Source organism: Erpetoichthys calabaricus, chromosome 12 (genome assembly GCF_900747795.2).
Source record: "Erpetoichthys calabaricus chromosome 12, fErpCal1.3, whole genome shotgun sequence".
NCBI lineage: Eukaryota > Metazoa > Chordata > Cladistia > Polypteriformes > Polypteridae > Erpetoichthys > Erpetoichthys calabaricus.
The window spans coordinates 35646376-35660667 of NC_041405.2; the positions used below are offsets into that span (position 1 = coordinate 35646376).

Below are 14292 nucleotides of genomic sequence, written 5' to 3' on the forward strand. Positions count from 1 at the left end.
AGAAATGGGGGAGCCCACCCCTGAGTCCCCAGGCTCTGCTTCCTCATTATTAGTTTATTATTCTGTTCACTTTTTATGGGAGTGGATGCTGCCAATGGTGCTGTGCCGGATGTTCACAAGGAGTTGTTAAGAAGGTAGGGCCTAGGGAATCCATTCCCTGACGGGTTTATCCATTCCCGGGAATTTGGGAATCCCGCATGTCATTCCCGGGAATCTCGGGCTCCCTGAAATGACACAGTACACGGGCATCTCACATGTGAATGGTTTTAGAACGAGCAACACTTATTTTTAATAAAACTACTGCAATATGTTGACACCAATAAAAGACTAACCTTTTCTACAAGAACTTCATGCTGTCATATAAGTTCATGTATCTAGTTAGTTGCGGTAATAAGACCATAGAAAGCACAACGTGTTGAGCGTGCGGTCGTCCAGGCGAGAGCGCACCTTCGTGCAGAGTACACCAGATGCTGAGAAAGCACGCTCTGCCACCACTGAAGTAGGCGGCACAGTCATTAGATACTGATACACTTGTTCTAAACAATGCCCACCCTTGCTGTTGCTCTGCAACACCACCGTTTCAGCTTTTACTGATGCATCCAGTTTCTTGTCATCATTCTGTGATGGCAAGTTTCTTAGCTCAGATCATGCAAATGCAACAGACTGACACATTGCAATTTCAAGTTGCTGTTCAAAGCTGTCAACAGCACAGACGTCAATGAACTCTGCCCCATCCCGGCATTCATGTACTGCAGAGTGCAGACTCTTCCCAGTCCACTGTGCTCAGTCAGCTGGGAGACTGACTGCTGCTGGTCTGTTGTTGACTGAATTAATCGGCAACACACTACATCGTGGGCCAAAAAACCGTGCCACTTAATTAGTTTCAACTATAACTCTGTTATTTCTTGATCGATTTTTATACTTTTACACGCTATATATGCAAGCTTGGCCGTTCCCATTTTCCCGGGAATTACAGCAGTTTCATTCCCGGGAATGCGATTCCCTAGTAGGGCCTGATTTAGTTTCCTAAGGAAGCAGAGTCGCTGTTGGGCTTTTTTCACCAGGTAAGAGGTGTTAAGGGACCAAATAAGCCATTTTGTTATGTAAACTCCAAACGCTCTGTACACATTCCACTACTTCTCCATTAATGTGGAGCGGGAGGTGGACTGTCTTCTTAGTTTAGAATGATTTATTTTGTTTTGGTGGTGTTTATAACTAATTTGCTAAAGTAAGCACATGCTGTCTCATACTGAGACTATGTATAGTGATGGGTCTGATATAAAAACCAGCATTAAAGGATGTGAAAAAACTTGCCTTCATGCATATAGGAATTGAATTTCGATATCAGCGGCAAACTATAAAGCTGAATGGCTGTTGTGAAAAGACAAACTTGTTGTAGTTGAACAAAATGGTATCAAAATGGTATGGTACTTTGCAACAGGATGGGCATGTTCAAGAAACCATCCATATCCAGAGCAATACTGAGGAGAAGGATATGTATAAGTATAAACCAGGCAAAATAAATTAAAGGAAAGCAAACACTTCTGCCTCTGGTTTCCTTTCATAAGTCTTGCGTGCCTTTTTCAACGGTTGGGTGTCCTGCCCACTTTCTCACCTCAGTGTACCAAAAAACTCAATTCCTGCCCTACTTTCTTTGACTGCTTAAATCTTTGCCCCATTTCTCCTCTGCACTTTACATCAAGCTATTCTCCTGTCTCAAGTGTCTTTAAACTGTCCCCACTCAGGTCACTCTAAAACAAACTGCGATACGATTTTCAGGGCCAAACGATCTTTAATCTTGTGGGGCCAGAGGTGATTCTCAAACGAGAATACACATCTGGGGAGAATTCATCAAGAAGTTTGTTAAAAATAGCATAGAAATCTGCCACTGCAAGGCTACATCTACAGGGCTTCTTCCTAAAACACATACCCCCAATTACCCCACGCCATACACTTTAAACCATTGGGGTTTCAGAGAGAGAGCAAATGGAAATGAACAGAAGGCTTGAGGCTAAGAGGAAATAAAAAGTTAAAATTGCTGTTATCATTTCAGGATCTCCACTGCACAAGTTAATTGAAGCGTAATGATTAATTTGTACCTAGTAATGAGTGCAGCGACAGAAGAGACAAACAGACAGTCACACACACATAGATCATGGCTCCAGATGTTTGAGACGTGCTTCTGTCTTCTACAATTTCTTTCAGTCATTTTGACTATTGCACCACTATATGGCACAACAACAGCAAATAAATAGTGATAAATAAGCGTTGTGGTCTTGGTATTGTGACACTAGAGGGTGCTGTCGTTCCTCTAACCCGACAAACAAACATCCACGACTCCAAGTAAAAGAACAAAAAGGTGTTTAAATTCTTTCTTTTCCTTTAGTAGTGCCTCTAAGAAACTCTAACCACCATACACAGGCAAACAATAATATTAATAAATGCAATAATTATTCTCAATTCTGTCCTCCACACCTCCCAGCAAGCTCTGTCAACCACCGCCCAACTCCGGCTTGCTTGCTGGGTTCCCTAAAGTCCTTTATATTGTCCTTGACCTGGAAGTGCTTCTGCTCTTTCTCCCACATGACTTGCCAGCACTTCCAGGTCAGATGGAGAGCTTGAATTTTCTTCAGCCCGGGCTATATAGTCTCCCTGCAGTGTCTCCTGGTGGCACCCATGGTACCCAACAGGGCTGTGAAGCCAAACTCCAAATCCCATGGTGCCCTGCGGGAATCCGGGACACCATTAAGCTGCAGGCAAAACTGCCATCTAGCGTCCTGGTGGAGGCAGTGTCCCAAATTAGCTGCCTTCCCCCATCCTTTCAATCTTTGGGTGTCCCGGCCATCCATCACAGAATATATAATAATTATTAAAACACTGCAGCTACATTCTGGCAGGGCGTGCTTGCATTTCCAATTAGACAAAAATATGAACTTACTTTAGTAATTCATTAAGGTGCGCACTCGTAAGCCCAGAAGTACTGCTGGGTCAAAGATAAAAGGAGACGCATCATCTTAACTGGCAGGCAGTTAAGGAGTCAGGAGTAGGAGGATGAGGCTTCATGGGATGAGTACGAAGAAAGAGGATTGTTTTTCTGGGCTGTTTATTTTGATTGTTCTTATTTTGATCTGTGAAGATAATGTTTATTAATAAAAAGGGACTATTTTTGAACCCATGACTGGTTTGCGTGTGATTGTGTCTGAGATTTCGGGATCAGTGATGCCCTCTACTGGTTACAATATATATATCTAGCAGATGGCCAGGGCACTTAACTGGCTGGGATACCACCGTAATGGAAGGACCATGTACAGGGAATTACCTTCCCCAGAGTACTAAATGGCAGACCCCTTAGATTGCTACAGCACTGAGTTTGGCACAGCCCTGTTGTGTTTTCATGGGTTCCACTAGTGCTTCCTGTCGAGCCCTACTTTATCGTGCTTCAGCCTTACCCGGAAGTACTCCTGGGTGCTGAATAAAAGGAGCCGCCTCGCATCATTCCAGGAGCCAGAGTTGGGAGGAAGGTGATGAAGCTTGCTGGAGGAGTGGAAGCAGACAGAGGTAGAGAGAGAGAAACAGAAGGAAGAGAGAAAGAAGAGAAGCCATAGAAAGAGTTGCTTTGGGCTTATTGGTGTGCTTTTTGTACTTTTCACTGTGCTGTGGGAAACAAAGTGTTTCCCATAATAAAAGCTTGTGTCTTGCTGGACTTGTGCTTTGTGTCTGTCTGTATCAGGTTTGGGGAGTTTGGGGAGCTGGAGCACCCACTTCAGGCTACTATATACAGTATATATATAAACATCCTGTAAATGATATATTGGCTTAAACTCACTTTCTTATGGTGCCTTGTGTGTTGCCTTTCTGGAATTTCATGTCTGTAGTTTAGTCCTGGTGGAGTCCTGCAGTTTTTTTGGTGCACCCAGTTTCTCAGTTAGCGAGTCATTATTGCTTCTAACTGATCTCATTCTTTAGTCAGCTGGCCCTTTTTTGTTCTCTTATCCTTCATTCAGAGGATTTCAGTAGTGTGATCTTTAAATTTCTGGGAAACAAAGAAGTATGAGTTTGTATCCAATTAAAATCAGAAAAAATGGAGAGAAAACCTGTAGCAACAGGAGTCCCCTGTATTCAGACTTGACAATCACTATCTGGTAGGCAGAAAGAATGTCAAATCTGATGACTGTTGTTGATTTAATCACCTCAGGATGTCAGATTATATAACTACTAATTGTAAGGCATGACAAATTATACAACTCTGTGACGACTTTCCAGCACAGTCTTATATTTCCAAAGAACCACAAGTTCGCCTCTTTCTCTGACAGCAAATTATATGGTGCCTGAAAAAACTGGTGCTATACAAATGCTTTCCAGGTATGGTGAGTTCAGCTACAACTTCGGTCATTTCTTCTTTTTTTTTTTACATTCTGTAGTGGCATCTAAAATGTTAGACATTAGACAGACGAGCCTATTTACTGTTCACAAAATCCAAAATACCTGCATTCAAAGATTACTGGAAAATGATATAATGTGACGAGGCTTTTAGAGGCTGTAATGGCAGTTTATAACCCACCCTGATACACTTAGTTGCTGTGCACCAGGCAGTGTGGGTTTCTTCCTTTCTCCTCTTTTATGGTGGTCTTCCAAAAGACTTTCCCTGTACATTGCTTATCCATGTAATCTCTGGTGAGGAGAATAACCCTTCAGAATGATTTTGGGCTTGGAGAAAATCAGATCATATTTCTCACAGACAGACTCAGAATCAAAAACAAGTCCCTACAGTGGTGAGGGCCTGAGACTAAACACCATGCCAATATGTTCCCCGTATAGCCATAACTCATTTTTTATTTTAGAATTTTTATGCAGAAAATCAATTTATAGTCTAAGTAGCCTGATTCCTAGGAATTACACAAGAGGAGAATGACAAAAATAAAAGTGATGAAATCCAGGAAGGGCAATAGCTGCCCACAATATTTTAATTGGCAATGTTGCGGTCTTGAGTTCAGCTTCATAGCCATTAGACAAAATAACGAGCCAGTTCCCTGCTATTATGATCTAAGCATTTCCAAACATCATGTTATGAGCTTTTGCATGATAATGTTTTCAGGAAGGTATAATTATAGAAATTTTAATATTTTGTGTATTTATTTATGATTAGTATACTTTGTTTTTGTATGTGTACTGGCACCTGAGTAACAATCTGTCATTTCACAGAGCTTTCACGCCCCCATACAAACCCCCTCACACACTCTACCATTGTTGTTTCAGTACATCAACACACTTTCACAAACTCATCTGAATCCCTCCGCCACGGTTTCTTCACAGATGTTTCAAAAGAAATCAAATGAACAACAGTGTAATCCAAAAAATATAAAGTTTAACCTTCTTGGTGTTGTGATTCTATAGGCATCTGCCAAAACAACTGGGAGTACTGATAGTTCTTTTCCACTACAGTAAGTGCAATGTTGTGTTTGTTATAGTGGTGGCCATGTTGTTTATCGGAACAACACCCATTGACAGTCATGACTTGTGATGTTGCTCACCAGTTTTCAGATGAGCTGATAAAGGAATTCTCACAATTGTAAGGACACTATGTTGCCCTTTCTGACCAACAATATTTTGCAATGCACTCACATATTCTCTTCCACTGACACTTTTCCTTTTATCACTTTGATGTGGGCCTGTATTTGCTCTGGAATCTTCTGATTAGCTTAGTAAGGGAAAGGAATTTTAGGAATGGTTAGAATCCTTTTTTTCTCTTTTTGAAAGATGATATTTGTTCTTAATTTTGATTTTTGTTTTACTTGCATATTTTACCCTTTTCAAATCTTTTTATCTTCTGGTTCTTGCTAATAATTTCCCTGTGGACAGGACTTTCTTTCAGTCAAGGTCACTACATCTGTATGTCTTCATAATGTTTTTGTTTGCTGTCTTTAAGTCATATGTATCTGATAAGAGTTGTTATGAAATTCAGTGCTCATGAAATTCCACAACAGGTTTTATCTAAAAATATTTGGCAGCACAGCTCCACATATAACCTAGAAACAGAAAAACAACCTAGCCCCAAACTAAGGACGTAGGCTTTATGGACAGAACAAGCCAAAATGGACCAGACTGAAAACACATTACCAATGGAGGAGAAGGACTGCAAAACCCCTGGTCCTAAATCACAAACAGAGTTCTTTCATATTTTAAAGCAGGGGTCCTCAATCACAGTGCTGGAGGGCCACAGTGGCTACAGGTTCATTCCAGCCAGTGTCCTAATTAGAACTCAGTCCTTGCTGATAATGAAAGTTGGTGTTTCACTCACTCTATGCCTTGTTAGTGCCTTTACTCGTCAAAGACAAATTTGAGTTACTTTGTAGATCAGAGGTCCTCAATTACAGTCCCGGAGGTCTGCTATGGCTGCAGGTTTTCACTTTAACCAAGTTCTTAATTAGAACCCTTTTATGTACTACTAAAGGGCTTAATTTTTAATTATGTACATTATTTGGGCTTAATTTTAGTTTTCTTGCCTGTTACCATTCAGAACCCTTCATTGCCTATTTTATATTTTAGCAGCTACATTTAAGCTTTAATTGTTTCCTGTTTTCTTAATCAGACACTAGTTAATAATAAGACACAGATAACTAATAAACCAGCAGCTCTCCAGATAACATGCTTACCATGAAGTATTTGTGATAAAAAATGTTTAGAAATGAATGAGAGGGGAATTGGAAGGACCATTAAGTTTAAATCTATTCTGGTCCACAAAACACATGGATAATGTTATCACAGAAGGAAACTCTACAGTGCAATTAAATTGCTCTTAGATAAATGACAGCATTAACAAGCTAAATAGTTCAATACCAAGTTTCATTATCAGCATAGCATGGTGGCGCAGTGGGTAGAGCTGCTGCCTCGCAGTTAGGAGACCCAGGTTTGCTGCCTGGGTTCTCCCTGTGTGGAGTCTGCATGTTCTCCCTGTGTCTGTGTGGGTTTCCTACAGGTACTCCAGTTTCCTCCCACAGTCCAAAGACATGCAGGTTAGGTGCATTGGCGATTCTAAATTGTCCCTAGTATGTGCTTGGTGTGTGGGTGTGGGTGTGGGTGTGTGTGTGTGTTTGTGTGCGCCCTGCAGTGGGCTAGTACCATGTCCGGGGTTTGTTTCCTGCCTTGCACCCTGTGTTGGCTGGGATTGGCTTAGATATAGTGGGTTGGATAATGGATGGATGGATTATCAGCATGGACTGTTTTCTAATTAGGAAACTAGTTGGTATAAAAACCTGCAGCCACTGTAGCCCTCCAGGACTGTGCTTGAGGACCCCTGGTCTAAAGCCTCACTTACAGTATACATTAAGTATGCTTAAACAAACAAATCCTGAACTTGTAAATCCTTAAAGAAAGCCAAAATCCTGTAACAAAGATCTCCAATTTTGTTTGCTTTTTTAGGCTTCTTTTGTCTGAAGTATTTTTTGATTATCTATACATATAATTCACTAAAGCAGCCGACCATGGCAGGCAAGACGCAAGACAGAGCCCTGCCCGCCAACTCACCGAGCCGGCCAACCAACAATTCACTACACCCGACACGACCGAGCCACGCCTGCCAACTCACAGAGCCCCGCCCAACAACTCTAAGACCATGGGATACGCACAACAGAGCCCCGCCTACCAACTCTAACCCTCCTCCTGCCACACTCGCAAACTGTTTTACACGCTGCATACAGCGATTCCGAAACGCGACAAACATGCTTCTTGTTAGATGGTTCTGCAGGAATGGGGAAAACCTTTGTCTACAAAAACCTGCTTCATACCATACTAAGAGCATAGTGTATTTGTTGGCTTGCCCGCCTGCCTGCCCACCTGACTGTTACCAGCATTCACCACAATGTACTGGAGTGTTAAACTATCGCAGCTGCTACCTCACAAACTGTCCTTATTCGCCGGATGTCGGATACGTACGCACGCAAGACAGAGCCCCACCCCCAACTCCTCACCTGTGTCACTTTCATCTGTGTACAGTCCACATGCACCTGTGCGCCACATTGATTGCTCATTTTCCAAACACATCCTGTCACAAACTGTCCTTATGTTGGAGACGGGAAAAACAGAACACCTGTGACATTACCTTCACATTGTTTTGCTTTTATTTCTGATCCCGTTCAACAACTATATGGTGACATCGACGTCTCAACTGTCACTCTGGAACAACTCAGCACACGAGATATATTAAGGGTCACCAACGAAGACTCGCTACACCTTAATGAACAAGTGCTGAAACTTATCCCTACCGACGAAGTGACTTTCACCAGCGTTGACTCCATCGTCACAGACGATCCTGCAGATCAACTTTTATTCCCCGAAGAATTTCTTAATAGTCTTACTCCCACTGGCATGCCTCCGCATAAACTCAAAATTAAAATTGGTTCAGTCATCATGCTTCTCAGAAACCTCCTGACAGAAAAAGGTCTCTGTAAAGGCACTAGACTGACTGTTACCAGCATTCACCGCAATTTACTGGAGTGTAAAACTATCGCAGCTGCTACCTCACAAACTGTCCTTATTCCCCGGATATCCCTGACCCCATCAGATTCAAATTTGCCTTTTACTTTTACACACAGACAATTTCCTGTTAGATTGGCGTTTGCAATGATAATTAATAAGGCACAGGGACAAATTTTCAAAAAGATATGCCTGTATCTGCCAAAACCAGTTTTCAGTCACGGACAATTGTATGTTGCTCTCTCCAGAGTTCCATCTTTTCATTCACTCACAGTCGTATCCTCAAACCCACCCCATTTGAACAACTGTGTCTTTCAGGAAGTGTTCACCCATCAATAAATAATTATGCAGCGTATGCTACACCGCGGGTTGGCTAGTAGTAATTATTTAATGTTTATAGTACTCAGTTTCTCAATTTATGTATTATTATGTTACTATGTCTAAGTTTATATTCTCTTGTCTCCTTTGTATTTTGTGGGTGGTACTCCAGAAGGTGGGCTGCTCTGATGTCACCATGGCTGAACCCTCCCTCTGGCTATTTTGGTTAAAGCAGAAGGAAAGCTTGGGGATGGCACATTGAAATTGTGGAGGAGTTATAGTGAGTCCTGTGTCTCTTGTTTGATTGTTTTTTATTAACTCTGTTCTGTTTTCTGTATTCTTTGTTGGATTTATGTTTTGGGAATTTTTAGTTACCGGGTTGCCTGTTAGGTAGCTCCTTAGCTTTATTTTTTGTTCTTGGAGCATTTTTGTTTTAGATTTAGTTTTTTAAATAATTATTCTTATAAAGATTATTTTGGTTTTGTCTACCAAGCCAAATCATTTGAAAGAATCCAGAAAATGGTGCAGAATTAACTCCTTAAAAAGGAATATTAAACAGGAAATACAGTATTTAGAGTATTCAACATAACGTTTGCTGATGACATTATGATCTGTAGGGATAGTAGGGAGCAGATTGAGGAGACCCTGGTGAAGTGAAGTTAGGAACAAGAAAGAATGCATGTGTGTGAATGAGAGGGAGGTCAGTGGAATGGTGAGGATGCAGGGAGCAGAGTTGGTGAAGGTGGATGAGTTTAAATACTTGGGATCAACAGTACAGGGTAATGGGGATTGTGGAAGAGAGGTGAAAAAAAGAGTGCAGGCAGGGTGGAATGGATGGAGAAAAGTGTCAGGAGTGATTTGTGACAGATGGGTATCAGCAAGAGTGAAAGGGAAGGTCTACAGGACGGTAGTGAGACCAGCTATGTTATATGGGTTGGAGACGGTGGCACTGACCAGAAAGCAGGAGACAGAGCTGGAGGTAGCAGAGTTAAAAATGCTAAGATTTGCATTGGGTGTGACGAGGATGGATAGGATAAGAAATGAGTACATTAGAGGGTCAGCTCAAGTTGGACAGTTGGGAGACAAAGTCAGAGAGGCGAGATTGCGTTGGTTTGGACATGTGCAGAGGAGAGATGCTGAGTATATTGGGAGAAGGATGTTAAGGATAGAGCTGCCAGGTAAGAGGAGAAGAGGAAGGCCTAAGAGGAGGTTTATAGATGAGGTGAGAGTGGACATGCAGGTGATGGGTGTGACCTAGCAAGATGTAGAAGACAGGAAGATATGGAAGAAGATGATCTGCTGTGGCAACCCCTAACGGGACCAGCCAAAAGAAAAAAAAGAAGAAGAAGAGTACTCAACACAACGGCAACAGATTTCAATGCACTTCACTCCTTTTTAGGAGTTACATAGCGAGAGGAAGGACAACAGGGTGGCCCCACCTCCTAGAGTATCACCCATAAAACACAAAGGCCATAGAAGAACAGATTTACACATGGAAACAAAATATATAAATTGAATGCTATTAACATTAAATAATCACAATGAACAAAAAATACTTTAAACTTGGAATAACAAAGAAACAAAAGCAGAGATCAGGAAACACTATCTGGCATAACATTCTTAAACAGAAAAATGTTTTTATACACATAATTTACTGAAGCAAATGAAAAAAAAAGAATAAAATAAAGAAATTGAGCTAGTGATGAAACCCTCGCTGAATAACTAGAACAGTGGATTATGTCTCAGTAAAATGAACACAATGGACAACTGGAGCTTTGTTGTTGATTTTCCAGAGTCTGATTCCTGGCCTAAGTAGGTTTTTCTTTTGTTTGGACTTGTCTGTTGTTTCTAAATTATTATTTTACATACTTTTTTGTCATTTTGTAATTTTATGTAATTTTGCAAATTTAATTCAAGTATATTTTATTATTTATGTAAAATGATATTTATTTATTTCTTGCTATATACACTTCTTTGCTACATTCCTTGCATCCTGTGTATGGAATCCCAAGAGGCTGGCCCACCATGAGATTCTGCTTGAGGGCTTCTGTCCTTTTACAAAGAGTTTGATTGTTGGTGAGTGAAGAGCGTTATTGTAAATAATATTTGGATTTTCTGGTAATATGAATTTTTGGTTGTTTTCTAGATTTTGATTCTGAATTTCTGGACTGATTGTGTTTGCTTATTGTTGCCTTTGTTTAGGCAAACTGATTTTAGTTTTACTTTTTTTCCAGCCTTGCCTTTTTGGGCTTCAGTTTTTTGAATTTTTTTGCATTTCAAAATTTGTTAATTTGTTTTCTTTTGTCTTTTAAGCCAGAGGCTTATGGTCACACTCCAGAAAATCCACATACCAGAAAATCCAAATATTACTTACAATAACACTCTTCACTCACCAATAATCAATCTCTTTCTAAAAGGACAGCAATGAACCCAAGTGTTGATCTCGACAACAAGGTAAGTAATGAGATACCTGAAGGTTTTGATAGCACTAGCAACAACTGCAAAGGCTAGTTAGGTAGGTACGGTATATCATCACCCTGACACTACTCTCCTCTGCTACCACTCCACGCAAGAATCCCCCACCACTTTGAAAATACTCCATCTCTGATATCAGTCTCACCCTTGGCCCTGCTAATGCTTTGACTTCACCACATATTCAGTAATTTTCTTTTTTAAATCTTTGAATCCAACACTATTTCATGGGTGATGGAGCCCATCTCTAAAGCACTGGGCATAAAACAGGAGACAATCCTGGACAAGCCCACTGGTCCATTGCAGGGCACACTCGCTCACTCACACATCCATATTGTTTCATACAGTGAAAATGTAAGCTGCTAGTCATTCTAATATTTTGATTTAGGCTTTGGAATATGAGATACACCAGTATACCCAAATTAAACCCTTGCAAATATCAGAGAATATGAAATCCTTCAAATGCTAAAACGATCTATTCTATTTCCAGAATTGAGTAATTTTGTCAAGTAAAGCTTCCTTATTTGTCAAAATACCAGTCTGATTTTTTGATATTCCTAGACACCTTTGGATTTCATTGTGGGTCATCCAGAGTAATAACTTAGGAACACTACTGCAGCCCTCATATGAAGGTTTTATTGTACTACACAAAAGCAGAGTAGTTAGTGAAGCTACGTCACATTCCTAGCAGACCTCGCTCAGATCTGAACAACGTGCAGATGAAGTTAATGGAGCGTGATTGTGTTCTCTTCAATACTCAGGCATCTCATGCATTATTTGTTCCTGCTCCATATTCCTAGATAAGCTATGTCTACCTATAACTATGACTCTGGTTCCAGAAAATTAGATAGATGGAGGGATGCATAAGATTTTTTGAAAATTATGACATACATACTCATTTCTGGAATTCGAGTAATTTGCTTGATAAGTCTCAGTATATCATAACAGATACCATGACATCTAAATGTAAACCTGAAAAGGACTCTCTTCAAAAGCTAATGATGTAGACTTAAAATAATCACATGCAATGACTAAAATTAAGTTTCTTTTATTACAACAGATCTGCAGGAGGACAGCAAGCAAACTCGTCAGTTCTGTTCAGTTGTATTAACTAGACTAGAATTTCCTGAGCTTATAAAGACATTGGTAAGAAAAATATGTCATGACATCCAGAGAGCCTATTAATGATCTTATAAAGAACGGAAAGTTACTGGTTATTATCAAAGAAAACCAAATTTAAACTGTCAAGAAACCCTTATTATACAAAAAGTAATATAAATAAACACATTTATGGAAAAATATAAACAAAAAAAAGGAATATTCATTCACAGTAACCACTGGCCTAATAGATAATTTACATTCGTCACAGGCTTCAGGCCTCATGTAATGAAAAAAATACAATCTGTAATTGCTATTACAGCAAATAAAAAAATAACAAATTTAATCTTGCAAAATGAAAGTTAATTTTCTGCTTGTTTAAAATGCTTTCATTCAGATCAAAGATGGGTACTGACTTGTTACAACCAGATTTCTTACAAAGGCAATATTTACACTATTCCATAGTACATATGCAAACACTTGAAAAGTACAGAACTAAATGTTTTAAAACAGGCAATTTTATCGGCTCTGCTAGTGCTATGCATTTGTATGTTGCTCGTTCATTCTATCGTTTGATGAATGCTGTACTGTAATTACTTTGCAGGGTTGTAGGATTTTAAATGCCAACACTCTCAATGCCTGATCATCACTGCTTCATATGCAAAGCACTGCATATAATAAACCTTCATAATACTTACAACATGATTTTTAAGATAATCAGTAAGTTTACAAACCTTAAAAAATCCAATGACTGCCAACTCAGAGTCTTCAAGGAACTGGCGCAACTCCTCAGTGTTGGCTATTTTTACTGGATATCTGGATGAACCTGAGCAGCATCGAATGAAAACATTTGAAAAGTCACAAGTCAGCCATCTCGATCTCTATATGAGTGTTGAAATAAATTCAGCAGAAGAAAGAATCATGCTCCATTTTGTTTAACAACCTATGTACCTCTCAACACTGGCATTCTTTAAAAAAATCACCCAGCCTCTCAACTAAGACTAATACTTTAGCCACAGCCATGTTACAGAGTACCTTGGTCTTTGCTTCTCGCAAGTGCAGGAAGTAAAAGGAGAATAGGCCAGACCCATGGACACCTAAGAGCCATCCTGTCGGGAGTTCACGCTGTCAATTGGAAGGCTGCTCTGATGTTTCCAGCTCTCTACCCTTCCCAATAGTCACATGACCTCCGACAGGTGAGAAACCCACAGGTGTTTTTATGCCACGTATGTCAGGCTTTCCAGGTTAACGTGGATAAGCGGGCTTGTCTGAAAGCCACCTGCTGTCTCACTGCATTTTCACAAACCCAAAATGAAAGGTTAAGTAGCAGGCGTAAAGCGCAGAAATCAGCAGAGTCGAGAGAGATGATCTGATCGGTAGTGCTAGGGTGCTTCATAAGGTCTGATTAGTGTTTATCCACTAAGCAGTAAATCTGAGGGAAGCAATTCATTTCTGACCAAAAAGTAGGTGTGTATTAGTGGTCAGGCCACTCTGTCTTTCATAAAACTATTAGATAGATAGATAGATAGATAGATAGATAGATAGATAGATAGATAGATAGATAGATAGATAGATAGATAGATAGATAGATAGATAGATAGATAGATAGATAGATAGATAGATAGATAGATAGATAGATAGATAGATAGATACTTTATTAACTCCCAGGGGGAAATTCACATACTCCAGCAGCAAAAAATATTAAATTAAAGAGTACCGTAATAAAAAAATGCAGGTAAAAAAAACAGACAATAACTTGAATAATGTTCAGCGTTTACCCCCTCTGGTGGAATTGAAGAGCCGCATAGTTTGGGGGAGGAATGATCTTCTCAGTCTGTCAGTGGAGCAGGACAGTGATTATAAAGTGATTATACACTATTATAAAATAGTGAATTAACAAATACAGTATGAATAACAGATAATTAGCTACAG

General features: G+C 40.0%; 1 protein-coding gene across 1 annotated transcript in view; it reads right to left on the reverse strand.

Annotated features, from left to right (window-relative positions):
- The window catches only part of LOC114663260 (endoplasmic reticulum resident protein 27), a 51394-nt gene extending 37679 nt beyond the window's left edge, over positions 1-13715 (reverse strand). Inside the window, exons 1-2 of the mRNA XM_028817000.2 lie at positions 13396-13715; positions 13095-13186 (exon numbers count right to left, since the gene is read on the reverse strand). Coding sequence (XP_028672833.1) covers positions 13095-13186; positions 13396-13468 — 165 coding nt within the window. The 5' untranslated portion in view covers positions 13469-13715. The remainder of the gene's footprint in view (positions 1-13094; positions 13187-13395) is intronic.
- Between the last annotated feature and the right edge of the window lie 577 nt (positions 13716-14292).